Raw genomic sequence first — 26,650 nt, 5'->3', positions numbered from 1 at the left:
ACCAGGGTTCAAACCTTTTCAGTGGTGCCTATGTGGAGTTGGACACTCTCCATGATAAAGTGGGCAAATTATTTCAAATAGTTACAATACTGACATCCGCCCAACAGTGTGAGCATATCCCAGGTATATCTGACAAAATGCTGGGCAAATCCTTTCTGGTTAATGTTGATCTAATCTGTATACTCTAAATCATCAGAAAAATAATGTAAGATGCTATTAGCAGTGCTGTCAAATGGTACTAAATAATAATCTCTTCACCAATGTTAGTGTCTTGTCTAAGACTAGTGTATTGTGTGAGACCACTTAGATACAGCCCTGATCAAGTCTTTCTTCGAACATGGACTGCAGATAATTCTACAGGTGAGGTGAGAATGCTAGCCTTCATTTCAAGGTGGCATTTGACAAGGTACACTCTCCAAGGAACCCAGATAAAACCGAGCTCAGTGGGAATCGAGACAATAAGACTCCAGTAATTGCAGTTACATGTTGCACAAAGTGGTTTTTGAAGATCAATCATCCCAGTGACAAGCCATTACTACCAAGGTGGTGTCCTCAGTTTAATTATCTTCAGTTGCATCAATGCCCTTCCATGCAAAGGACAGACATGGGAAGATTTGCTGGAATTCACCAAGTTTAATTCCATTGGCAGGACCTCAGTAAATTAAAGATTCCCTGTCTTACGCAAGTTCAACCAGCCAACTAACGCAGAAATATAGTTAGTAAATGGAATTACTTGTCCAAGCTACTTGGTCATTACCTTTTTAAGATGTTGGCTCGCTGTCACCATGTCAACAGCAGGTAGGGATGGGACTTAATCCTGCCACTTCAGTAATGGCCACATCTCAAAAGAAAAATTAAACAAAACTATCCACAAGGCCGTAGGCATCACTGACATCATCATTATCTTCCCGAACTGTACCATGTGCATCAACATACACAGCGCAGAAACAGGCCATTCAGCCCACCCTGTCTACACTGACAGTGGAATTATAGATTAGTCCCATTTGCCACAGTGCCCATAGCCTCTAAATACTTCCTATCCTTATATCTGCCCAAATGTCTTTGAATCATCATCACTGCAGTTATTTTTACATCAATGAATGATAGGAACAACAAAAAAGATAGACACAAAAATGGAGTAACTCAGCGGGTCAGGCAGCATCTCTGGAGAAAAGGAATAGGTGATGTTTCGGGTCGAGACCCTTCTTCAGTCTGCGAGTCTGTTTCTGCTGAGTTACTCCAGCTTTTTGTGTCTATCTTTGTAATAGACCAGCATCTGCAGTTCCTTCCCAAACAAATTGGGATTAATGTAGGATTAGTGTAAATAGGTAGTTGATGGTCAGCATGGAATCTGTGGGCCAATCTGTGTGTATCCACACTGAATCTATCTATGAATTTAAACTATTTTACATTATGAACAGCATCATCGTGAAATGTCGGCCTTTCTATCTGCCGAGGGAATTCTCCGTTGTTTTTGTTGTGGCTGTATATGTTGCTCCAAGTGCAAATATAAATTCTAAGGCCAACGGAGCACTGGGAGCTCTGCATGACGCCATCAGTGAGTTCCAGACCAAATATCCCGATAGCTTCATTGTGGTGGCCGGGGATTTTAATCACGCCAGCCTTAAGACTGTGCTCCAAAAATTCAAGCAATATGTGGATTTTGAGACCAGGGGAGAGAACATCTTGGACTTGGTGTACACCAACACCCCAGAGGCTTACAAGGCAGCCCCACGCCCTCACCTGGGCCACTCGGACCACATTTCAGTGTTTTTAACACCAGCCTACAGACCTCTGCAAAAACAAGTCAGAGCGGAGAGAAAACACACCAGGGTCTGGCCAGAGGGAGCAGCCTCAGCACTGCAGGATTGCTTCCTGCACACTGACTGGGATGTGTTCAGGACAGCAGCATCCTATGATGACCTCATCAACATCGAGGAGTACGCAGAGACTGTAACCAGCTACATTGCCAAGTGCACCGAGGATGTCACTATCATGAAAACCTTCACTGCACGTGGAAACGAAAAGCCATGGATGACAGCAGAGGTGCGCTCGCTGCTGAGGGCTCGTGATGCAGCCTACAGAGCCGGTAACACAGCCGCTCTTCGATCTACCAGGACTGCACTGGAAAAAGGAATCAGGGCAGCGAAACGAGCCTTCGCGGGGAAAATCCAGGGACACCTCTGTGATGCAGTAGACACCAGGAAGATGTGGAAGGGAATCCAAACACTGACGGGGTACAAGGCAAGGCAGCAGGTAACTGACACCAACACTTCTCTTCCAGATAAACTGAACAACTTATTTGCACGTATTGATGCAGCAAACACCACACCCAAGGGGAGAGCCAGCCCCTGCTTACAAACCGACCAGCCAGTCCTGACCATAGACTCAATGGACACACGGAGAATCCTGTCTAAGGTCAACCCGTGGAAAGCAGTCGGACCCGACAACATCCCAGGACGTGTGCTCAAGTGTGCTGAGGAGTTAGCAGATGTGCTAACAGACATCTTTAACATCTCCCTTAGTCAAGCCATTGTCCCCACATGCCTCAAAACTTCCACGATAATCCCCATAGAGGAAGAAACCAGTTGTTGCCTGCCTAAATGACTACCGCCCTGTCGCCCTGACCCCAATAATAATGAAGTGTTTTGAACGCCTGGTGAAACCTCACATTACTGCCAGCCTCCCCTCATCGTTAGACCCCCTCCAGTTCGCCTATCGCCCCAACCGTTCTACAGAAGATGCCATCTCTACCACGCTGCACACAGTACTCACACATCTGGAAAACAAAAACACCTACGCCAGAATCCTGTACATTGACTTCAGCTCAGCGTTTAACACCATCATCCCACAGAGACATGTGGAGAAACTAACCCTGCTGGGCCTCAACACCACCCTGTGTCACTGGATCTTGGACTTTCTGACAGAGAGACCACAGTCAGTCCGTGTTGGCAAGAACACTTCAGGCTTGATCACGCTGAGCACCGGCTCCCCTCAAGGCTGTGTGCTCAGCCCGCTGTTGTTCACATTGCTCACACATGACTGCGCTGCCAGATTCAGGGACAATAAGATCATAAAATTCGCGGATGACACAACAGTGGTGGGACTCATCAGCGGAGATGACGAATCAATGTACAGGGAGGAAGTAAAACAACTAGTGGACTGGTGCGGAATTAAATGTCGACAAAACGAAGGAGATGGTTGTCCACTTCAGGAGGGCGCAGCCAAAGCATACACCCCTCAACATCAGTGGCACTGCAGTGGAGAGAGTGGAGAGCATAACGTTCCTCGGTGTGCAAATTACAGACAGCCTCATCTGGTCCAGGAACACCACTGGGACCGTCAAACGGGCCCATCAGCGACTGCACTTCCTGAGGAAACTAAAACAGGCCTCACTCCCCACCAACATCCTCAGGACTTTCTACAGGGGTACGGTGGAGTCTGTACTCACGTACTGCATAAATACGTGGTACTGCACCTGCAACTGCTTGGACAGGAAGGCTCTGCAGAGGATAGTGAGGGGAGCAGAGAGGATCATTGGCGTCTCCCTACCCTCGGTACAAGAACTGTTCCAGAGCCGCTGTCTGAAAAAAGCTCAGAGAATTGCTAAGGACAAACTGCACCCCCTCCACACACACCTGGATCTCCTGCCATCAGGCAAGAGATATCGAAGCATGAAAGCCCGGACTACAAGACTGCTAAACAGCTTCCTACTACTGGTTGTGAGGCTGCTAAACAGTCACTCTGTACTCACAGTCACTTGATTCTGCGGCTGGCACGGACACTTTAATAACTGGCACTGGCCACTCAAATCAGCTGCCCCGGACATTTTTATGATTGGTTTATTGTATTTTAACGTTGTGTTTTACCTGCTTTTAACTATTTATTTATACTGTTCCATCAGGGACTGGATTGTTTTTATTGTTATTATGTGTGAAACGTTTTAAATTTCATGTGCGATGCTCCGCTATTCCCTGGGAAACGTCTTTTCATTTTGCACTGTACAACTGTTGCTTGCAAGATGACAATAAAGGTTGATTGATTGATTGATTGATTGATCACTTTCATTATTATTAAACTCATCATTGGACATTTCCTATTTCATCATTGGGCATCAATAAACAAAGTTTCAGGCTAGTGATTAGAAATGTTCTGGTGATTTTCAGTATTTTCCCCGAGTCACAGTCATAATGGAACTGAAATAGGCCCTTCGGCCCACCATGCCTCATTTTACTGTGCTGTACTGTTCTATGTCCTTGTGATAATTGTGCCTATTTATATTGACTCCATTTCCTAAATTTGGCCCATGGCCTCCCAAGCCTTGGCAATTAAAGTGCGTGTTTAGAAACTTCAGAAATCTGAGAGTATCCATCTCAGGCAGTTGTGGACAAGATTCCAACAAAACATCTTCCTCAGATCCCTGTGAAGTCGCTACATCTTATCCTAGACATACCCCCTGATTTTAGAAACCTCTGCTAACTTCAACCGCACATTCATACCGACCAAGTTGCTTCATCTAAACTAGTCCCATTTGATAAAATTTGTCCCTTGTCTTTTAAATGTTGCTTTTGTACTTGCCTCAACTACTTCCTCTGGCAGCTTGTTCTATGCACCCACCAACCTTGCTCTGTGCAAAACAAAAACAGAGTATGATTTTGTATAACTCAATTGGGTCCATCTTCAGTTTTGAGGAAAACAAACCCAGCTGAAAGTCTCTCCTTACAACTGAAAGGCCCTATCCCAGATCAATCACATCCCTTCCATAGTTTTGTGACCAGAATTGTAAATCGTACTCCAGCTTTGACCGAAGGTAATCGCTTGCTCTTATCTTTTTTTCCCCCATGCAACAAACAAGTATTCCATATGCCTTCTTAACTATCCTACCTACCAGAGCTGCCATCTTCAAGGATCCCTGAACTCTCTGGGCAGCACAGTGGCACAGCGGTGGCTTACAGAGCCAGAAACTGGGGTTCGATCCTGACGATGGGTGCTTATCTGTATGGAGTTTGTACGTTCTCCCTGTGACTGCGTGGGTTTTCTCCAAGTGCTCCGGTTTCCTCCCACACTCCAAAGACGTACAGGTTTGTAGTTTAGTTGGCTTGGTAAAATTATAAATTGTCCCTAGTGTGTATAGGATAGTGTTAGTGTACGGAGATTGTAAATTGTCCCTTTTGTGTGAAGGATAGTGTTAGTATATGGGGTTCGCTGGTCGGCACAGACTCGTGGGCAGATAGACTTGTTTCCGTGCCGTATCTCTAAACCAAACTAAATATGACAAGGTCTCTTTGTGCCGCAAATACACCCCAACCCTGAAGATTCAATATGCATATCCAAACCAAAATGCATCATCTCGGTTATCATGATTAAATTCTATCTGCCATTGTTCTGCCCACCTGCCTAACCCATTAATATTGATCCAACTCCTGGGAATACTCTCCATTTGATTTCCTTCAACTACAATATTTTGCTGTGGTCCATCAATAATTTGAATGACATGTAAAATATTGTAGAACATGTAGAACTACATGTATAAAAGCCAAGACATAAAACCATTAGACAATGACCAACAAAAGTCAAACTCAAGAGATGGCTGATGGAATGAGCTGGGAAAATGAGAGGTGGTGAGAGGAGAAATTGCAGATGACATCTCAGGGCAAAAAAAGATCAAAGCAGGAAAGGGAATACCAAATGGTCAATAACTCAAACAGAGCAACTAAATGTAACACAAGATACCCAGGAAATGAGAAGGAATCAAGGAGCTTGAGACATTGAAACTAGGACCACAGTTTAGGTTGAAGTGTGACTGCCAATCACTGGACCTTGCCAGAGGGTTGGTGAAATGAAAGAACTCACCACCAACAACCCTTCCAATAAATGTGCCCCATCTCCCAGGTGACCTATTGCATGGAACCTGGAGGAGCACCAAGGGGCGTGCAAGCAGTGCCCACTGGATCACCGGAGTCCACTGGATCACCGGAGTCCACCGGATCACCGGAGTCCACCGGATCACCGGAGTCCACCGGATCACCGGAGTCCACCGGATCACCGGAGTCCACCGGATCACCGGAGTCCACCGGATCACCGGAGTCCACTGGATCACCGGAGTCCACTGGATCACCTGAGTCCACTGGATCACCGGAGTCCACTGGATCACCGGAGTCCATTTCTCTGCAACATATGGGTTTGATGTGATAGAATATTTTCCAAACTCCAGCTGTCTGCAGTCAGGCTTCAAATCTAAATCTTGGGAATGCATTAAATCTCAATGGTCTGTTAGCCAGCAGAATTGTGCTTTGTACCAGAGGCCATGCAGAAATTAAATGGGAACGTGCTATTCTCTGCCAGAACCCTTACTGCTCTCTCAAAGAGCTGCACCTCCAACAATAAGAAGCCCCACAAAGAAGAAGCATTCAGCATCCATCTGCCTCAAGGTGTTATCAGAACCGGGCCACAGTAGTCCAGAGGCAGCTCAGTGCAACATGATGTCAAAAACACAAAAATACACACATGTCCACACAGATACAGCCCTGAATAAGCCTGGGCCTGTGACATGGGTCTAAACTGCACAGATTAAGAAACATTCAAACTGGATCCTTTACCTAGTTTAGGTTGTTAAATACACCATCAACAAAGGGATTGGACTCTTTCCTAACTCGCAAGGCAAACCACACTTGGGGGAATTGGAATGTATTTGACTACGATGGGAAAAAATGAAAATTATGCTGATCCTTTCTTCCAACCAACTAGAAAATGTGTAAGCTTTACAGCATGGAAGCGGGCCCATTGCACTAATGCCAGTCAAAGGAAGAACTACATGGGTTGCTCCCATTTCCCAGCTCTTGGTCCACGGCTGTCAATTTACAGTGGTTATTCAGATACCTTCGACAGAATGATAGGGGAGACAGTTGTAAGATGCCTGGAGCCAGAGATACCAGTAGATGATCACACAACACGAGAGGAGAGGGAGAATGTTTCAAACAAACTGAAACTAGCTGCCAGCATCAAACCCACCAACTGATGTGTAGGCAAATTTCCAGCCGCGGTTATCTCCCGAATCGTCAGTGTGAAAGAGAACCTGGACTCTGCTGCTGTTGGTCGCGATCTTTCCAGGACTCTTATCACCACAGAAAGGGCCAAACTCCTTCATTCCAGCTTTAATCTGCAGCAGAGAACAAAACACAAACTGGAAATCCCAACAGGGCTATGACTCATTGAAAACAAAAACAAGTCAGGAGAAAATATAGCAAAATTATGTGCCTCGCACATCTCCCTCATTGAGCTTTTAGTTTCATCATCCAGTATCCAGTCTAATTCCACCCCTGAGGTTAACAAAAGTTATATATGTAAAGTGTCAGTAAATCCATGTTAATCCCAAGGTCATTACTCCCCCAACATTATCTGTAACCTGCTGGGTCACCGTACTGCTAACGACGTTAGTAAATGCAGGGAAGCATTTAGAGTAAGAACTTGGGTCTGATTCTGGGAATATTCTTTGTTTAGTAGGTTGGCAAGTGAGGACAATCCTGGGCCTCAATAATGACTGGAGCAGCTTCCTTTTGAAGAGACGCAACAGGCACACCCGTGGCAATAATCCCATGGCTGAATTACGAGAGAAAAGGCTAGCAGTGTGATATTTTATTTTATCTCCACATTTGTTTGACAACACTAGCAATTTCCACCAGCAGAAAAAAGTCTTGCACCGCCCTGCTGAAGGTGGCAACTAAGTGGATAGGGTAGTAATGAAGGCATATAGCATGCCTGTCTTCACCAGTTAGGACTTTGACTAATGGAGGTAAAATAAGCAACTCATGCAGATATACAAATAAACTGCTAAAGGAATTCAGCAGGTTGAGCAGGTGGGATGAGGGTGCGGGTGCAGACAACTCTAAAAATGGTGGAGTTGCACAGTGAAGGCAGCTGTCAAAGGATGCAGCAGAGTATTGATCAGTCACAGATTAGGGTGGAGAAGTGACAGGAGGTGTTTAATCTGGGCACTTTTAAGGTCAAATATATGGGGAAAGTAAATAGTTAATGGCAGAACCCCGAACAACATTGATGTACAGAGGGATATTCAGGTAGAGATCCCTGAAAGTAGCAATTCGATTGGCAATACATGGATAAGAAAGATTGGGTGGAAGATGGGTCAAACGGAAACAAAAAGGACTGACTTAGTTGGAGCATCTTATAACCATATAACAATTACAGCACGGAAACAGGCCATCTCGACCCTTCTAGTCCGTGCCGAACACGTATTCTCCCCTAGTCCCATATACCTGTGCTCAGACCATAACCCTCCATTCCTTTCCCGTCCATATAACTATCCAATTTATTTTTAAATGATAAAAACGAACCTGCCTCCACCACTTTCACTGGAAGCTCATTCCACACAGCCACCACTCTCTGAGTAAAGAAGTTCCCCCTCATGTTACCCCTAAACTTCTGTCCCTTAATTCTCAAGTTTTGGTCAACATGGGCTAAACATTGGGTTAAAGGGCCTGTATCCATGCTGTATGACTCTCTGACAAGTAGAGGAAGTGGTGAAGAAGGGGTGTGTATGCTTGCCATCATTGGTTAGGGCATTGAGGCATTGTGAGCCGAAGGACCTGTTCCTGTGCTGACTGTTCTGTAAGAGTCAGGAAGTCATGTTGAAACTTTATAAAACTTAGGTTAGGCATGTTGTGCAGTCCTGGTTGCCCCATTGCAGGAAGGATGCAGAGGCTTCGTAGTGTGTGCAGAAGGGGTTTACTTTACTATTGCCTAGATCAGATGGTATTAGCTATAAGAGGTTAAACAAGCTTGAGTAAGCCAGTTCTGCACCATGGGCACCTAGTTTCCTGGTTTACCCCAACAGCCTTATTTAAAAGGGAACAATATTCACTACCCCTACGTGGCTAACACAGATGCAAAGGCCACTGTTATAGCCACAGTAATTTCCTCCCATACATGCCATTACATCCCAAGATGGATCCCGTCAGGCTCTGGAGGCTTGTCCATGTTAATTTTTGCCAATATCTCAAACATTTCCTCCTTCCTGACACACATGTCCCAGAATAACCAATAGTCCTTTCCTAACACTCCATCCTCCACATCTGTCTCCCTGATCAATGACCAAATTGAAATATTTATTTAGGATCTTGCTTACATCCCCTGGCCCTACATGTAGATTTCTCTTTTGGTCCCTGAGGGGACTCACTCTTTTCCTAGATACACTCCTTGCTTCTTCAAAGTTTTCGTCAATCCTGCTGGCCAAGGTTATTTCATGTGTTTTTGTCCTACTACTTCTGTTCTCTTCTGCATCTGATGTAACCCTCAAAGGACTTGCTCAAATCCAATCAATTTTGTTATTATTTTAGTTATAAAAGCCTCACGCCCACTCACTCCCTAACATCAGAGATTGGTTTTTACACCCTCTAGCTCCTGCTCCGAATCTGCTTGTTTGGTCATGCCTTTTACATTGAAATCAGCTCTCCCACCAAATTAAGACTAACTGCAGGACCAACATCATCTTTTTCCATGGCCACATTGAAACATACTGGATAATGACTGCTATTTCCCAAGGATTTCTTCACCAACACTTCCAAAGGTCATTGCCCAGTTTGAGTGGAACCCTGTCCCTCTAGATGCTGCTTTAAAACCTCACAAATTCATTTTACAAATTCAACCTAATCTAAGCCCCTTTTACTAAACCAATCCCAGTAAATATTGGGGACATTAAATCTGTCCATTACGACAACCTATTGTTGTTACACCATACCTGCTCTTCTAATTTCTGCTAACTATTGGGAAATTGATAGAAGATAATTTCTTGTTATCTTATGCATTTTACAATTTACTTTTGTATTCCAATGAAAACAACTTGAGTGAGACAGGCTCTCCATATTACTACAATTCTCCAGCCCAGTGACCTTGTTGTACATTTCCCAGTATCCTCTCTGAAGTTGCTGGTGTGGTAATCACAACTATCCACAGTATGTGGCCACTACATGTAGCTGTTCCTACTTGGTGGTGATCCTAGGAAGTTAATATACTGAATGCCAAGTGTAGATGCACGAGTTGTCCTCTTATATACTCACCATTTTCAGTCCTGCATCAATCTGACAAAGGAACACAGTTCAAGTTAACCAAATTTGGATCAATGACGACACAAGACGTTCCAACACATTTGGTAGTGCTCACCTTCAGATAGTCATAAGGGCATAGCACATCTGGGTGATCTTCTAGATCAAAGATGCCGGTAAAGTCCAAGGTGATCACAAACCCATCTTCCAGTTCAATACGGTACAGACAATCTGAGCTCTTGGGGTAAGGATTGGGATAGTCTGGACTGGAGACAATTCCTGACCTTTCTGTAAATACATTGTCGCTACACTCGACTGGTGAGAAACAAAAGGCAACAATCAGTCTTTGATTAGAACAGAAGCTGAAACATTATTAAAATGGCGAGACAATTAGATGCTGGAGTTCAGAAAGAACTGGGTAAACCAGGACAAGAAATACAGAAAAAGTAAATAATTAAGATGGTAAATACAAAGTTTGTCTGTTTTTTTCCCCAGGGTGGAGGAATCTAAATGTTGAGGGCATGATTTACTAGGAACCTCTAGGGCAACTTTCTCCACACAGAGGGTGGTGGGCATATGGAACGAGTTGCCAAAGAAAGTGGGATTGGGAGAGAGGGGAAACTGACCCTTTGGCCAACCCAACATGCCCCATCTAATCTAGTCCCATTTGCAAAGGCACATGGGCACAGACAAGTTATAATACCCTAATGTAGCTGAAGCAAGTACTGCCAAAACTGTAAAGGACAATGGTGTGACATTGCTTGGTGATTTGGTCTCCTTATTTAATGAGGGATAGACTTGCATTGCAAACGGTTCAAGAACAGTCACAAGATTCATCCTTTAGATGAGCACATTGTCCAAGGATGAGACGAAGAAAATCAGACCCAAACAGATTGGAATTGAAAAGAATGAGTCATGATCATATTAAAAGATGAACGATTCAGAAAGACTTCACAAGGTGAATAATACGAGGACATTTTACAAAGGATATTAAAGCTCTTGACAGGAAAAAGGGGCCCTACCTCAGGCATCGGCAGCTCGGATCAAGCAATTCCATTCAGGAATATCAGTGGGAAATCAGAGCTTGAAAATAGGACAACAGCTTTGGCTAATGTTAAAGGAAAATTCTGAAAGATTCAATGCTTATTAAGAATAAGAGCAGAGATTAACTAGGAAGAGAACGGGTCCCCACAAGGATCAATGTGTGAAAACCACTGGAGATGGGTGAGGTGTTAAATGAATACTTCTATTTAAACTAAATAGTTGGGGGGGGGGGGGTTCAACAACCTGCAAGCGTATGCGTGCTGTTAACGGGAAAGAGAGTGTAGGAAAGGTCACGTTTAAACTAATAGGGCAGAGGGATGGGAACCAACGCAGGGAGACAAAAGGGCCATAAAATGAGGGCAGAAGCACAAGGTAGAAGGGAGAAAAGAAAAACAAACCCGAAAGCTTTGTCCCTTAACGCTAGGAGCATTCGTAATAAGGTGGATGAATTGAATGCGGAGTTAGCTGTTAATGGATATGACATAGTTAGGATTATGGAGACATGGCTCCAGGGAAACCAAGGCTGGGAACTCAATATGCAGGGGTATTCAATATTCAGGAAGGATAGACAGAAAGGACGAGGAAGTGGGTTGGCATCGCTAATTAAAGATGGGATTAATGCAGTAGTAAGGAGCGACATTAGCTTGGATGCTGTAGAATCGGTATGGGTGAAACTGCAAATTAGCCAAGGACAGAAAATGCTTGTTGGAGTTGTACACCAAACAGCAATAGGGAGGTTGGAGAGGTACAGCGGTTATCATGGGTGACTATAATTTACATATAGATTGGGCCAACCAAATTGGTAGCAGAGCTAAGGCAGAGGATTTCCTGGATTGTATACGGGATAGGTTTCTAAGCCAATATGCAGAGGAACCGACTGGAGGGCAGGCCATCCTGCCAATAATCAAGTTTGCTGATGACACTGTGGTAGTGGGCCTGATCTCAGACAACGATAAGAAGGCCTACCGGGAGGAGGTGGCTGATCTGGCACTCTGGTGTCAGGATAATGGTGGGATTCTGCATGAAGATGTAGAGTGTCACAGTTAATTCAGAGACTAAGGGCCTGAAGAAAGGAGACTTTGATGGTATGAGATGGAAATTGGCTAGGATAGACTGGCAAATGATACTTAAAGGTTTGACGGTGGAGAAACGATGGCAAAGATTTTTAAGGATCACATGGATGAATTACAACAATTGTTCAACCCTGTCTTGCGTAAAAATAAAACTGGAAAGGTGGCACAACCATGTCTAATGATGGAAATGAGGGATAGTGTTAGCCAAGGAGGAGGCTTATAAATTATCCAGAGGAAGCAACAAACCAGAGGACTGGGAGAAATTTAGAATTCAACATGAGGACAAAGAGGTTAATAGGGGAAAAATAGAGCATGAAAAAAAGCTTGTGGGGAATATAAAAACTGACTGTAAAAGCTTCTTTAGATATGCGAAGAGGAAAAGATTAGTGAAAACAAATGTAGGTCCCTTACAGTCAGAAACATGTGAATTTATAATGGGAAACAAGGAAATGGCAGACCAGTTTAACAAGTACTTTGGTTCTGTCTTCACTAAGGAAGACACAAACAATCTCCCGGAAATATGAGGGTTCTAGTGAGGGGGGGGGGGGGGGGGGGGGGGGGGGGGAAAGGGAACTGAAGGGAATCTACATTAGGCAGAGATTGGTGTTAGGTAAACTGTTGGAACTGAAGACAGATAAATCCCCAGGGCTTGATGGTCTGCATCCCAGAGTACTCAAGGAGGTGGCCCAAGAAATCGTGGAAGCATTGGTGATCATTTTCCAATGTTCTATAGACTCTGGACCAGTTCCTGTGGACTGGAGAGTACCCAAAATAACTTATAGACCAGTTAGCCTTACATCGGTAGTGGGGAAGATGCTTGAGTATATTATTAAAGATGTAATAGCAGCGCATTTGGAAAGCACTGACAGGACCAGGCAAAGTCAGTATGGATTTATGAAGGGGAAATCATGCTCGACTAATCTTCAGGACTTTTTTGAGGATGCAACAAATAGAATGGATAAGGGAAAGCAAGTGGATGTGGTGTACCTAGACTTTCAAAATGCCTTTTACAAGGTCCCACACAAGATATTAGTGTGCATAATTAGAGCACATGGTATTGGGGGTGGTGTATTGACATGGATAGAGAACTGGTTGGCAGACAGGCAGCAACGAGTGGGAATTAACAGGTCCATTTCAGAATGACAGGCAGTGACTAATGGGGTGCCACAAAGCTCAGGGACCCCAGTTATTTACAAGATATTTTACTGAATTAGACGAGGGAATTAAATGTAACATCTACAAGTTTGCGGATGACACAAAGCTGGGTGGCAGTTTGAGCTGCGAGGAGGATGCTATAAGGCTGCAGGGTGACTTGGATAGGTTTGGTGAGTGGGCAGATGCACAGCAGATGCAGTATAATGTGGGTAAATGTGAGGTTATCCACTTTGGTGGCAAGAACAAGAAGGCAGATTATTATCTGAATGGTCTGAAGAAGGATCTCGACACAAAACGTCACCCATTCCTTCTCTCCAGAGATGCTGCCTGTCTTCAGCAATTTGAATTGTGTCAGATTTGGAAAAGGGGAGGTGCAACGAGACCTGGGTGTCTTTGTACAGTCATTGATTAAGCATGCAGGTAGAGCAGGCAGTGAAGAAAGCAAATGACATGTGGGTCTTCACAGCAAGTGGGCAAGTGGATTTGAGTTTGAGGAGCAAGGAGATCCTACTGCAGTTGTACAGGGCCCTAGTGAGACCACATCTGGAGTATTGTGTGCAGTTTTGGTCTCCTAATTTGAGGAAGGACATTCTTGCTATTGAGGAAGTGCAGCGTAGGTTCACCAGGTTAATTCCTGAGATGGCGGGAATCATATATGATGAAAGAATGGGTCGACTGTGCTTGTATTCATTGGAATTTAGAAGGATGAGAGGGAATCTTATAGAAACATATAAAATTATCAAGGGATTGGACAGACTGGATGCAGGAAAAATGTTCCCGATGTTAGAAGAGTCCAGAACCAGGGGGTCACAGTTAAAGAATAAGGGGTAGGCCATTTAGGACTGAGATGAGGAAAAACTTTTTCACCCAGAGAGTTGTGAATCTGTGGAATTCTCTGCCACAGAAGGCAGTGGAGGCCATTTCAAGAGAGTTAGATTTAGCTCTTAGAACTAATCTAGGGATATGGGGGAAAAAGCAGGATGATCAGCTCCATGGGCCGAATGGCCTACTCCTACAACTATTTTCTATGTTTTTGTTTCTCATCTGTATTTATTGTGGAGAAGGTCATGGAGGCCATGGAATTGAATGAAATGAATAGTGATGTATCAGAACATGGAAACATATGACATTGAACATGGAAAAGGAGGCTGTGCTGACAGTCTTAAACCTCCTAAAAGTGGATAAAACCCTAGGGCCTGGCTGGAACACCATTAACATCATTTGCCGCAGGTCATTACTTGGAAGACTGGGAAGGTGTCTGGTGTTGGGCCTTTTTTGAGAAAGAGTTTGCAAGGACAAGCCTGGGATGCTAGACTTGGGAAAGATCATGGATGGGATTTTGAGAGACTGGAACTAGCTCCGGTATAATTCTACATTTTCTTTGGTGGGCATGTCTAGAACTAGGGGGCACATTCTCAAGATGAACGAGACACCAGGTGTGATGGCTCCCTGGTGAGAGGTTCCAGGATGTCTCAGAGGGGCTGCAGTATGGCCGCAAGGGAGTTGTTGATGTCATTGTCCACATTGGAAACAACAACATGGGTTAAAAAAGATGAACGAATGTTGGAAGCTATGAAAGAGGGTAAACAGCCGGGTATCAGGGATTGCAATCTGTGTATAATTCCTGGTGCCACGTGCTAGTGGGGGCAAAAATAGGAGAATATGGGAAAGGAGCGGGTGCAGGAGAGATTCAGGTGTTTGGACCATTGGGATCTCTTCTACAGGCATGTGGAAGAGGATGAGTGGCACCTGAACAGGAGCGACGGGGTAGAGGGGCAACAATAAGAAAGGTTTTTAATAGTAGTTAAGGAGAAAATGTTTCCAGGATCACTAACCGCAGTGCACTGGTCAAAGCTGATCAACAAACAGAGAGAGAAAGAAGAAAATTAGTTCACACAGCAAATTATGATCTGAGTGTACTGCCTAGTAGGATGGAAGAAGCCGATTTAACAGAAACCTTTAATAGAGAGCTGACTAAAGACCAGAGGGCAAGAGACTGCAATGTTAATGAGAATAAGCAGGGTAACTAAACTCATTGCATGCTTTTTCAAGGAGCTGGCACAGACAGGAAGGAAAAATTAGCTCCTGTGTGCAACAACAAAGTCAAGCTGCTGCTGGAATTTAGCAAATCCAGCAGCTGATGCAAGGTCATAACCTGAAATGTCAACCATGTTCATGGCCACGACAGCTGCTGCTGCTGCTTGACCCGCTGAGATTCCCAGGGGTTTGTGTTTAACTCTGGATTCCAGTCACTGCCATCTCTTGCATCTCCTGTGTGCTATCTTTCTATGGCTCTCCAACTGGTTTTACATAACAATTCATTGGCCAATTTTTGCACAATTGCAACTATTACAATTGCAAGTATAATTTTACACAGCCAATGCATTTGTGAGTGAGACTATGAGGCTTTATTTCACAGGCAATGTACTGCATGCAAACCAGATGCATGCATCATATGGGCCACTTATTCGTGAGTATGAGCAGGTCCATGTGCAGAGTATGACAATACCTTTGCAAGTCCGATTATCTGAGTGAAGGATGTAGCTAAATCTACAGGAACAGTAAAATCCACCGATGTAATTGTGACAGAAATGGTCACAGGCCGAAGATTCATCCAATTTCTCCTTACACTCGTCGACATCTACAAATAAAATCGGAATCAAAGAGTCATATGCAGAGGAAAGTATTCAGCCATTTGCATTCACCTTTAACTAAATTGGACTTTAGGATAATTCCTCTCCCAGCTCTGGGGCCATATTTTTGACCTTGTGGTTACTCAAGGTCCTTTTTGAATATGTGGCAGGTCTCCATCTTCACCAACCTTTCAGTGAGCTCCAGGCCCTGACCACTTTCAGCATTCCTAAGAAACTGTTCACCCTCCATTTCAATGATACTTGCTTCAACTACCTCCTCTGGCAGCTCATTCCATATACCCATCACCCTCTGTATCGAAAAAGTTGCCCCTCAGGTTCCCATTAAATATTTCCCCGCTCACCTTAAACCTATGTCCTTTGGTTCATGAATCCCCTACTCTGGGAAAAAGACTATGCATTCACCCTATCTATTCCACTCACAATTTTATATAGCTCTGCAATATCCCCCCTTCAACTTGCATTTTGGAAAACTGTTCCAGAAATAAGGGTTTAAATTGCATTTTGACTGCTGCGGATTCTAAACAAATCATTAAATCCGGAGTTAAACCGACCTTCAGTAACAGTAACCATAAACTCATGTTCTTTGGAAAAAGAAATCGATTATCTTTATCCAATCTGGTCTATGTGTGACTCCAGACCCACCAACGTTATGGATTCTTAACTACCTCTGTATGGCAGAAATGAGGTTCCTGGTGCGGCCCTCAACATTCACATAGTAATAGAAATAGAAAATAGGTGCAGGAGGAGGCCATTCAGCCCTTCAACCCAGCACCGCCATTCATATAACATATATAACAGATAACAATTACAGCACGGAAACAGGCCATCTCGGCCGTTCTAGTCTGTGCCGAACACTTACTCTCCCCTAGTCCCATCTACCTGCCCTCAGACCATAACCCTCCATTCCTTTCCCGTCCATATACCTATCCAATTTCTTTTAAATGATAAAATCGAACCTGCCTCCACCACGTCCACTGGAAGCTCATTCCACACAGCTACCACTCTTAGTAAAGAAGTTCCCCCTCATGTTACCCCTAAACATCTGTCATTGTGATCATGGCTGATCGTCCCCTATCAATAACCTGTGCCTGCCTTCTCCCCATATCCCTTGACTACACTAGCCCCTAGAGCTCTATCTAACGCTCTCTTAAATCCATCCAGTGACTTGGTCTCCACTGCCCTCTGTGACAGGGAATTCCATTAATTCACAACTCTCTGGGTGAAAAAGTTTTTTCTCACCTCAGTCTTAAACGACCTCCCCTTTATTCTAAGACTGTGGCCCCTGGTTCTCGACTCGCCCAACATTGGGAACATTTTTCCTGCATCTAGCTTGTCCAGTCCTTTTATAAGTTTCTATAAGATCCCCCTCATCTTTCTAAACTCCAGTGAAAACAAGCCTAGTCTTTTCAATCTTTCCTCATATGACAGTCCCGCCATCCCAGGGATCAGGCAAGTAGGCAAGTAAATTTGCAAAAGAGACTTCTACAATACCAGCTCAATGTCTCAGTGATAGACAGTGTGCAAAGTGCTGCCCTGTCATCATTTTCCCTCCCTTACATGACATGGGTTGCTCAAGTGTCACTTCATTATCAGGCTTTGTTTTAAGTGTAGATAAGGAAACCAACTAACCGATGGCAGCATAGTGAGCTTCAAAACCAGTGAAACGTTCTTCATTGGAAAAGTCTGTCTTGAATAAGACGGTCATGGAATTGTCAAAGGAGAAAACAGAGTCTTGGCCTGGGATTTTCTCAGTGTCTGTACTCTCTCGGCCACAGAATGTCTCCAGCATATCACCCGACGTGATCTGAAATCAAAAGGCACTGTTTACCACCACGTCACAGATCTTTACCTGAGGAATAGAAGGAAGCCCCCATAGATCCAGAGCTCTGCTGTACTGCTGGGACATTCAGGCTCACATCAGCATTCTGTGGGACATTTCCAAAGACTCATCCCCAAGCTGTCCTCCCAGCCAATTTTACATCAAAAGTCTCAGCCAAATTCCTTTCAAAAGCATTGATGGTTCTGTTGTTCACACTCTTCACAAAAAATATTTTCCTCCCATTCCCTGCATTTTTATCCATTACTTCACATCTGTGAACCTGGCGCTTGAACAATCTGGTGATTCTTTTATAATTCTGGGTGTCACGAGACAAGGTCAGCATTTATAGTCCATCTGGAATTGCTCTTGAGAAGTAGAATTTCCAAGTGCTACTAGGGAGGAGTTCCAGGATCAGATTGGGGTGCGACTTTGAGGGGAACCTGCAGGCAGTGGTGTTCCCCTGTGCCTGATGCCTTTGCCCTTCATGATGGGAAGAGTGGGCCGGTTTGGGAGGAGCTTTTGGTGAAATCTGGGCAGGTACCTGTGGGACATTTAGTAGATGGAATATACTGCAGCCACTGTGTGTTGGTGGTGGAGGGTACGATTGCTTTAATGGTGGATGGGGTCCCAAGCAAGAGCACTGTATTGTCCTGGATGGCCAAACTTCAAGTGTGGTTGCATCTGCTCAACCTAGCTATTGAACAGCACTCCCTTACAATTCTCACAGTCAGAGTCAGAGAAACATAGAAAATAGGAGCAGGAGGAGGCCATTCGGTCCTTCGAGCCAGCACCACCATTCATTGTGATCATGGCTGATCGTCTCCTATCAATAACCCGTGCCTGCCTTCTCCCCATATCCCTTGACTCCACTAGCCCCTAGAGCTCTATCTAACTCTCTCTTAAATCCATCCAGTGATTTAGCCTCCACTGCCCTCTGTGGCAGGGGATTCCATAAATTCACAACTCTCTGGGTGAAAAAGTTTTCTCTCACCTCAGTCTTAAATGACCTCCCCTTTATTCTAAGACTGTGGCCCCTGGTTCTGGACTCGCCCAACATTGGGAACGTTTCTCCTGCATCTAGCTTGTCCAGTCCTTTTAAAATTTTATGTTTCTATAAGATCCCCCTCATCCTTCTAAACTCCAGTGAATACAAGCCTAGTCGTTTCAATCTTTCCTCATATGACAGTCCCGCCATCCTAGGGAACAATCTCGTGAACCTACGTTGCACTGCCGCAATCACGAGGATGTCCTTCCTCAAATTAGGAGACACAATACTCCAGATGTGGTCTCACAAGAGCCCTATACAACTGCAGAAGAACGTCTTTACTCCTATACTGAAATCCTCTTGTTATGAAGGCCAACATTCCATTAGCTTTCTTCACTGCCTGCTGTACCTGTAAGGCAACTTTCAATGACCAGTGTACAAGGATACCCAGGTCTCGCTGTAATTCCCCCTTAACTAATCTAACCCCATTGAGATAATAATCTGCCCCCTTGTTTTTGCCGCCAAAGTTGCTCAGCAGAGTCACTGGACCTTCAGTCCATATCACCCATTGTAACTGAGTTATACACAAAGTGCTGGAGTAACTCAGCGGCATCTCTAGAGAAAAAGGATGGGTGATGTTTCATGCTTCTTCAGACTCCCCATTGGACCCATCTATATGAATCCCATTATGAGCTGCAAAATTATGATAGGTGCTGAATCAACCCAATGGCATTTACATCCAAGTCATAGATAAATGGATATAAAAAACACCACTGGTCACAGACCAGCAGCCAGAATAAAACCCTTCCACCACTACCCACTGCTTTCAAAGGGAAGGCCACTTCTGAATCAAAACTACCAAGTCACCGCTCATCTCATAATCATAACCTTCTGCATCAGCCTACAATGACAAATCTTGTCAACTACCGTACTAAAATCCGCTGTCCTTTCCTCAGTGATTACCTTAATTTCCTCCACAAGTTAATGACATGACCTATTGCGGACAAAGCCACGTTGACTGCCCTAATTATTCCATTCTGTTGCTAAATGTAAATAAACCCCATCCTGGAAATCCTCTCTAATATTTACCCTACCACTGACATGAAGCTCACTGCCCAATAATTGCCTGGATTATCTTCTACTTCTCAAACAAAGGAACAGTTTGTATTCAAGTTTACGACACTAACCAGATCTTGGGGTCACCCTAAACCACAAACTCAACTAGAACATGCTATGACGACAAATCAGGTTTGCAATACAACTACAAGCAACATTTCATATGGTGAACAACTTTAACCTCCTGACACCAGACAGCACCATTTAGGAGTGTGATATAGTTTCTACTTTGTTGAATGAGTGTAGCACCAACAACTCTCAAGTGGTAGCTCACCAGCAAATTCCAAAAAGTCACAAAGGAACTCTAGACTTGTCTCTAACATGCATATCCAGAAAATGCAACAAAAGTAAATTTAATAGAAGCAGAAAGATGGAAAAACATCAGTAGTGTGAGGTGCAGAGGCTACAAAAGCTTGGACCAAGGTTTGAGGCACACGTTGGGCAACGTTGATGCATACTGTTGGAGTGGTGGGTCTGACGTCAGGAACTACAATCAGGATCACACCAGTGGAGATAACAAGAGCCAACCTCTCCAGTGGCCGTTCCTCACCCATTTGGGACCCTCCAGGGACAACCTCACAGACACAACATCCTCTCTGCTTCCTTGGGACCCAGCCACACTCAGTGGGAATTTCCCCAGGCACTTACCAACCCCAGGCACCTTCTCTGCCCTCTCGGGTCCCTCCCTTCTCGTGGAACGTCAACTACCCCCTACCCCGGCGCTGTGCTCTCCCCTCCCGCAGATGTTGGCGTTGAAATTGTTATTGAAGCATTTCATGTTTATTTTCCATTCCTACACAATTTGCTGCCAAAATTCTATTATTAAATCAAGATGTTCCTGTGACATCATTGGTTTATTTCCCACACTGAATACTGCAATCAACATTCCTTATCTGTGTTTCTATTTAAAGCCGATCGTCCTCTCCTGTTCACAGAATCTCCAGTATTCGGGCTGTTTTGCCATTTTTAATTTGCTCTCCACTCTACTACTAGTTCTCAGAAATCTGCAACATTTTTCCAAATTCGATTTATCTCAAAGTTCCCCATTTCTAATTAAAAATTAAAATAATTCCCTCCACAGAAATGCAGCCTGACCTGCTGAATAACAGCACCTCCAGTTCAAGTCTCCGATTCCTAAATTTCACAGCTATACAGCTTGGAAACAAGCCCTTCAGCCCTACTCGTCAATGCCAATCAAGATGCTCTGTCTATGCTTGTCCCATTTGCCCAAGTTTGACCCATATCGCATTAAACCTTCCCCATCCATGTATCTTTTAAATGTTGTTATATGTATCTGCATCAACTACCTCCACAGCAACTCACTCCAGATACCCATCACCCTCTTGCATGCTCCTCACTTAGTTCCTAATAACATCTTGAATTCTATTTTGTAAATGCTGAAATGAGAATGATGGAATATTTTAAATAAACAAGTAAAACTTTTGAAAATAGTTGTTTGCAACTGTTTTCCCCTTTCCGCATCCCTGCACCATGTGACCAGCAGATGGAGAAATCCCTCGAGATCCTAAACTCCTGCTGTAGATCCTGAGACATCATCACATGACTGACAATGTCATATCATATCTTCAGGAGTACCGGTTTCCTTCCACATCCAAAGGTAGACAGATTTGTAGATAGGCTTCGGAAAAAATTGTAAATTGTCCCTAGTGTGTAGGATAGTGCTAGTAATTGCTGGTCAGCATGGACTTGGTGGGCCGAAAGGCCTATTTCTGCGCTGTATCTTTTTAGTTTAGTTTAAAGAGACAGCGTGGAAACAGGGCCTTTGGCCCACCGAGTCCGTACCAACCCCCGCACATTAACACTATCTACACACACCAATGACAAATTACATTCCAATTAAACTACAAACCTGGATGTATTTGGAGTGTGGGAGGAAGTCTCTCTCTGTAAAGAGAAATGGGAGCAGGCATCAAGAGGGTCAGAACAAAGTGCTAGAAAATATGAGGTAGACTTTGTAAGCAGGGAGGCCGGAGACAGGGTGCAGGTTGGGGTGGATGCTTGAACAGGGTACATGGAGCAAGTAGATTAACTTTGGAATGTAGAGAATGGAGGTGGTTTGTAAGCAGTAGATGGATGTGGAATTTATTGTTAGCCAGTGACTATCTATTGACTCACACCTGGTTAAGCAGGATGATACAGTGATGACTCTGGAGAGATGATCACCTGTCCACACAGCAGAATGGCTCACTCTGGTTGCTGTCATGAGCTTTTGTACTGTTCAATGGCTGGGAACAGAGCTGAATTCCACAGCTCACAGCAACATAAACAATGTGATCTGTAATTGCTAATATTTATAGTAGCTCAATACTTGGGAGGGCTTGTTAATTATACAATTACACTCATAACCCTCTGGTAAATGCATTCCGACTGCTGAGCCTCGAGGGCAGATCAAAAAAAGGTTCACTGTTCAGTGCAATTAATACAATTAGCTCCAATACACATGTGCCCAATACGGGCAGTATTAGATGGGCCTGTATTTATATTACAGGTTTGCAACGATTTAAAATGTCCTGAAATACAAACTTCAGACTGTAAAAATCAGTCCTGTCAGGACTCCACATAACCTGTACCCTGTGACGAAAAAACAAATAAAATTCCATGGAGCCTGAAGAAGAATCCCGACACAAAATGTCATCCGTCCATTCTCCCCACAGATGCTGCCTGATCTACTGAGTTCCTCCAGTACTTTGTATTTTGCTCTCAAGTCCAAAAGATTAAAGCACAAATGAGCCATCAACAATACTGGCTCCGCTAATGCTGGGCTCGCGTTAGAAAAGCACACATCACCACACGGGAGGCGATTAGCCCACCACGTCCACTTACACCAACAAAGAGCAATTTTAATTCATCCTATTCCCCAACTGCAGCAACACAAAGGCCAGCAGATCGTGACATATTGTGTACATTTATTCAAGAAGGGCAGTAGGAAAAAAACAGGTAGCTACAGGACAGCGAGTAGAACTCTAGTGAGAGGAAGTTATTTATGATTCACCCACTACTTGGTAAGGCAGGAATTAATCAAAGATCGTCAAACACAACTTCAGGGGGGAGAGCCCATGTGACCAATATTGTGAATAGAGGCCTGTGACCATGGCCTATCATAGGGATCAGACTAAAGGACCTTTATACTTGTTATATATATTATAACAGAGCAGTGCTGAACTACTATCTACCTCTTTGGTGACCCTAAGACTATCCATGATTGGACTTTTCTGGTTTTACCTTGCACTAAACATTATTCCCTTATCGTGGATCTATACACTGTAAATGGATAGATTGTAATCATGTATTGTCTTTTTGCTGACTGGTTAGCACGCAACAAAAGCTTTTCACTGTACCACGGTACACATGGGAATTAAATAAACATATATGATTTGGATATAATGTAGGAAGTATGATTAGTAAGTTTAATCACACATAAACTGGTGGTGTAGTTGATAGCAAGGATAGTTGTGGCCACTGGATGATGTTGAATAGTTGGAAGTTCAGATGCATGGACATGGAGGCTCAAAGGCCTGTTGCTGTGCTATATAGCTGAGACTGAATGCTCACCCAGGTAGATTAAACTGTGGTCATGCGTTGTCTCCTCGCTATCTCACACCTGCCAGTTACAGCCCCCAGTATTCTTGGGGTTAAATATTTTCTCAACTCCTCTTTCATTCATTTACTAATTGTCTTGAACCTTGTGAGCATTTGGGTGGCATGGCACTGGACAAGTAACCAGATGTACTCGCAATCGGTTTCAAATCCCAATACAGCTGCTGTGATTAAAATTAAATACTGGAAACAGTTGTGAGATAACAGGATCTATAGAAAGAGATTGTTTTAGGTGTCAGACCCTTCATTACAATGAGTGGATGGTAGATTCTTGTCTGGTCTCTGAAACAGCCTGACAACTGGGACAGGAAACAAGCGCAGGCTTCGCCAGCGACTACCACAGCTCCTGAACGCATTCAGACGACCATTCCCCCAAAATGGATCCATCCTATTCACCCTACCTTCGCTTAGCTATTGTGTGGACCTCGCATCCTTCATACTTGTGTTCCAAAGAAAACTATTCCAGCCTACCTAGTGTCAGAGAACTGAAATTATTCAGCCATTGCAATAGCCTCTCCAGTGTTAATCATTCCAATACAGTGACTGGAGGAGCACACAGGTGTATAAACTAGCATTTCATAATTGAATTGACCACTTCTCGACAATTATTCTATCTAAAATAAAACAAGAAAATGCTTGAATTGCTCAATAGGCCAGGCAGCATCTGCGATGAGAGAAACAGTCATTGTTTCTGGTTACCATTGTTTTAGCACACCTGTTGTTTGACTGTTGTGCATTTTATGTTTTTATTTTCGTTATATTATACAGTGGAATGTAATCAGCAACTTGGGTTTGATCACTCTGCTGCCAACCTACCTTCACATAGTCGTATTCACAGAGGTAGGAGGGCTCGAGGTCAAAGTGCATGAAATAGAGCTTGATATGGAATCCGAGAGGCACGGTGATGTTCCAGGTTATGTCTGTATCACTTGGATAACCCTCCGGATAATTGGGCGACTGAAACTTCCCAAACATCCCAACCAGCTCAGTGACATTTGCTCCACACAGGCGCAGGAAGCAGAGCACAAAGAACCAGAAGCATCTGCCAAAGTAGAGTGAGCATTAGAACATTCAATGCTTTATCAATTCAACACAAAATTAACACACGCAGCATAGAGTTTAACAAGACTAATATATACTAGAGAACAGAACATTCCTCAGTGACATTTATAACAACAAGATATAAATCAACACCTCCTTCCGGAGGTGCTACTGAGAAGCCGCGCCAGGCCTGAGCCTCGCTAGTCAGAGATAGAGCCTCGCAGGCCGGCGGTGGAGCCTCATGGCGTTAGTGGAGAGGTTGGCACGACAGTCGATGATGGCACTGACTGATGAACGAGGACAGACACCTGGAAATGTGGACATCGCTGCCAAGGGAAGGAACAGAGGAGGACCCGGCATGGGGGCGGGGGGGGGGGGGAAGCGTGGGCGCTGTGGGGGATGGGAAGTCCTTTAGGGGCAACTATTTGCATACCTTGGGTGTGCATGCTAAGAATTTCACTGACTCGTCACATGTGACAATAAAGTATTCATTTCACTAAAGCACAAGAGCAGGCCACAGATTCCCAGTCCCTCCACCAATCTCAAGCAGCACACTCCAGCCAAGGCTAACCTCTTCTGCGAGTTGGCCAGACCAGACACAGAATGACATCCACCACAGCTATTCCTTCAAAACCACATTCCAAGCACCATTGTTTTGAGAACCACAGGACATCATCCCACAGCATCTAATAGTCCCTCACTCCTCCTAGTCCCTTACTCCTCCTTCAATATAATCACTGTTGTAACATGGCAAATTTGGTAGCTACATGAGATAGAACAAACTCCCCGAAACTGGTGGGTGGGGGGGGGGGGTGAGTGGGGGGGGGGGGGGGGGGGGGGGGGGGAGGGGGGGTTGGTGTGGGGGTCCGGGGGTGGTGGGGTGGTGTGTGGGGTGGGTGTGGGGGGATGGGGGGGGGGGGGGGGGGGGGTGGGTGTGGGGGTCCGGGGGGGGATGTGGGGGGTGTGGGGGTCCGGGGGGGGGGTGGGTGTGGGGGTCGGGGGTGGGGGGGGGGGGGGGGGGTGGGGGGGGGGGGGGGGGGTGGGGGGGGGGGTGGGGGGGTGGGGGTGGGGGGGGGGGGGGGGGGGGGGGGGGGGGGGGGGGGGGGGGGGGGGGGGGGGGGGGGGGGGGGGGGGGGGGGGGGGGGGGGGGGGGGGGGGGGGGGGGGGGGGGGGGGGGGGGTGGGGGGGGGGGGGGGGGGAGGGGGGTGGGGGTGGGGGGGGGGGGGGGGGGGGCGGCGGGCGGGGGGGGGGGGGGGGGGGGGCAGGTGATGGAACCCTCACTCACCCCATCTTCGGCTTCGCTCCGGGGCTGGACACAGAATAAAGCCCGGGGGCTGCAGCGTCCCGCGGGCCCCGCCCATCAACCACAGACCCCGCCCATCAAACCACAAACCCCGCCCACCAGACCACAAACCCCGGGGTGGTAACCCCGGGTGTGGGGCCCGCCCATCAAACCACAAACCCCGTGTGTGGGGGGGTGTGTGGGCCCATCAACCACAAACCCGCCCACCAGACCACAAACCCCGCCCATCAACCGGGGTGTGGGGTGTGGGTGCCCGAGGACCCCGCCCATCAACCAAGACCCCGCCCATCAACCACAAACCCCGCCCACAAACCCAACCACAAACCCCAAACCCAGGTGACCACAAACCCTCAACCACTCACCCCCATCAACCACAACACCCCGCCCATCAACCACAAACCCCGCCCACCAATAAACCCCGCCCATCGGCTGCACAAACCCCCGCCCATCAACCACAGACCCCGCCCATCAACCACAGACCCCGCCCATCAACCCCAGACCCCGCCAATCAACCACAGACAGACCCCGCCCATCAACCACACAAACCCCGCCCATCAACCACAGACCCCGCCCATCAACCACAGACCCCGCCCATCAACCACAGACCCCGCCATCAACCACAGACCCCGCCCATCAACCACAAACCCGCCCACCAACCACAGACTCCGCCCACCAGACCACAAACCCCGCTCCAGGAACCGCCCCCAGCCCCGCCCATCAACCACAGGCCCCGCCCATCAACCACAGGCCCCGCCCATCAACCACAGCCCCGCCCATCAACCAC

The 26,650-nt window shown here is 45.6% G+C and overlaps 1 protein-coding gene across 4 annotated transcripts in view; it reads right to left on the bottom strand.

The window, feature by feature from the left end:
* masp1 (MBL associated serine protease 1) overlaps nt 1-25,906 on the bottom strand; it is a 109,538-nt gene extending 83,632 nt beyond the window's left edge. For all 4 annotated transcript variants that reach the window (XM_055645344.1, XM_055645345.1, XM_055645346.1 and 1 more), the window contains exons 1-6: nt 25,849-25,906; nt 24,339-24,564; nt 17,614-17,788; nt 15,840-15,971; nt 10,177-10,373; nt 7,012-7,159 (exon numbers count right to left, since the gene is read on the bottom strand). In XM_055645344.1, the coding sequence (XP_055501319.1) occupies nt 7,012-7,159; nt 10,177-10,373; nt 15,840-15,971; nt 17,614-17,788; nt 24,339-24,564; nt 25,849-25,853 (883 nt within the window). In that variant the 5' untranslated portion in view covers nt 25,854-25,906. The remainder of the gene's footprint in view (nt 1-7,011; nt 7,160-10,176; nt 10,374-15,839; nt 15,972-17,613; nt 17,789-24,338; nt 24,565-25,848) is intronic.
* Between the last annotated feature and the right edge of the window lie 744 nt (nt 25,907-26,650).

This window comes from Leucoraja erinacea, chromosome 14 (assembly GCF_028641065.1).
Source record: "Leucoraja erinacea ecotype New England chromosome 14, Leri_hhj_1, whole genome shotgun sequence".
Lineage (NCBI taxonomy): Eukaryota > Metazoa > Chordata > Chondrichthyes > Rajiformes > Rajidae > Leucoraja > Leucoraja erinaceus.
The sequence above is the reverse complement of the archived record's forward strand: the minus strand, read 5'-3'. Positions and strand labels throughout refer to the sequence as shown.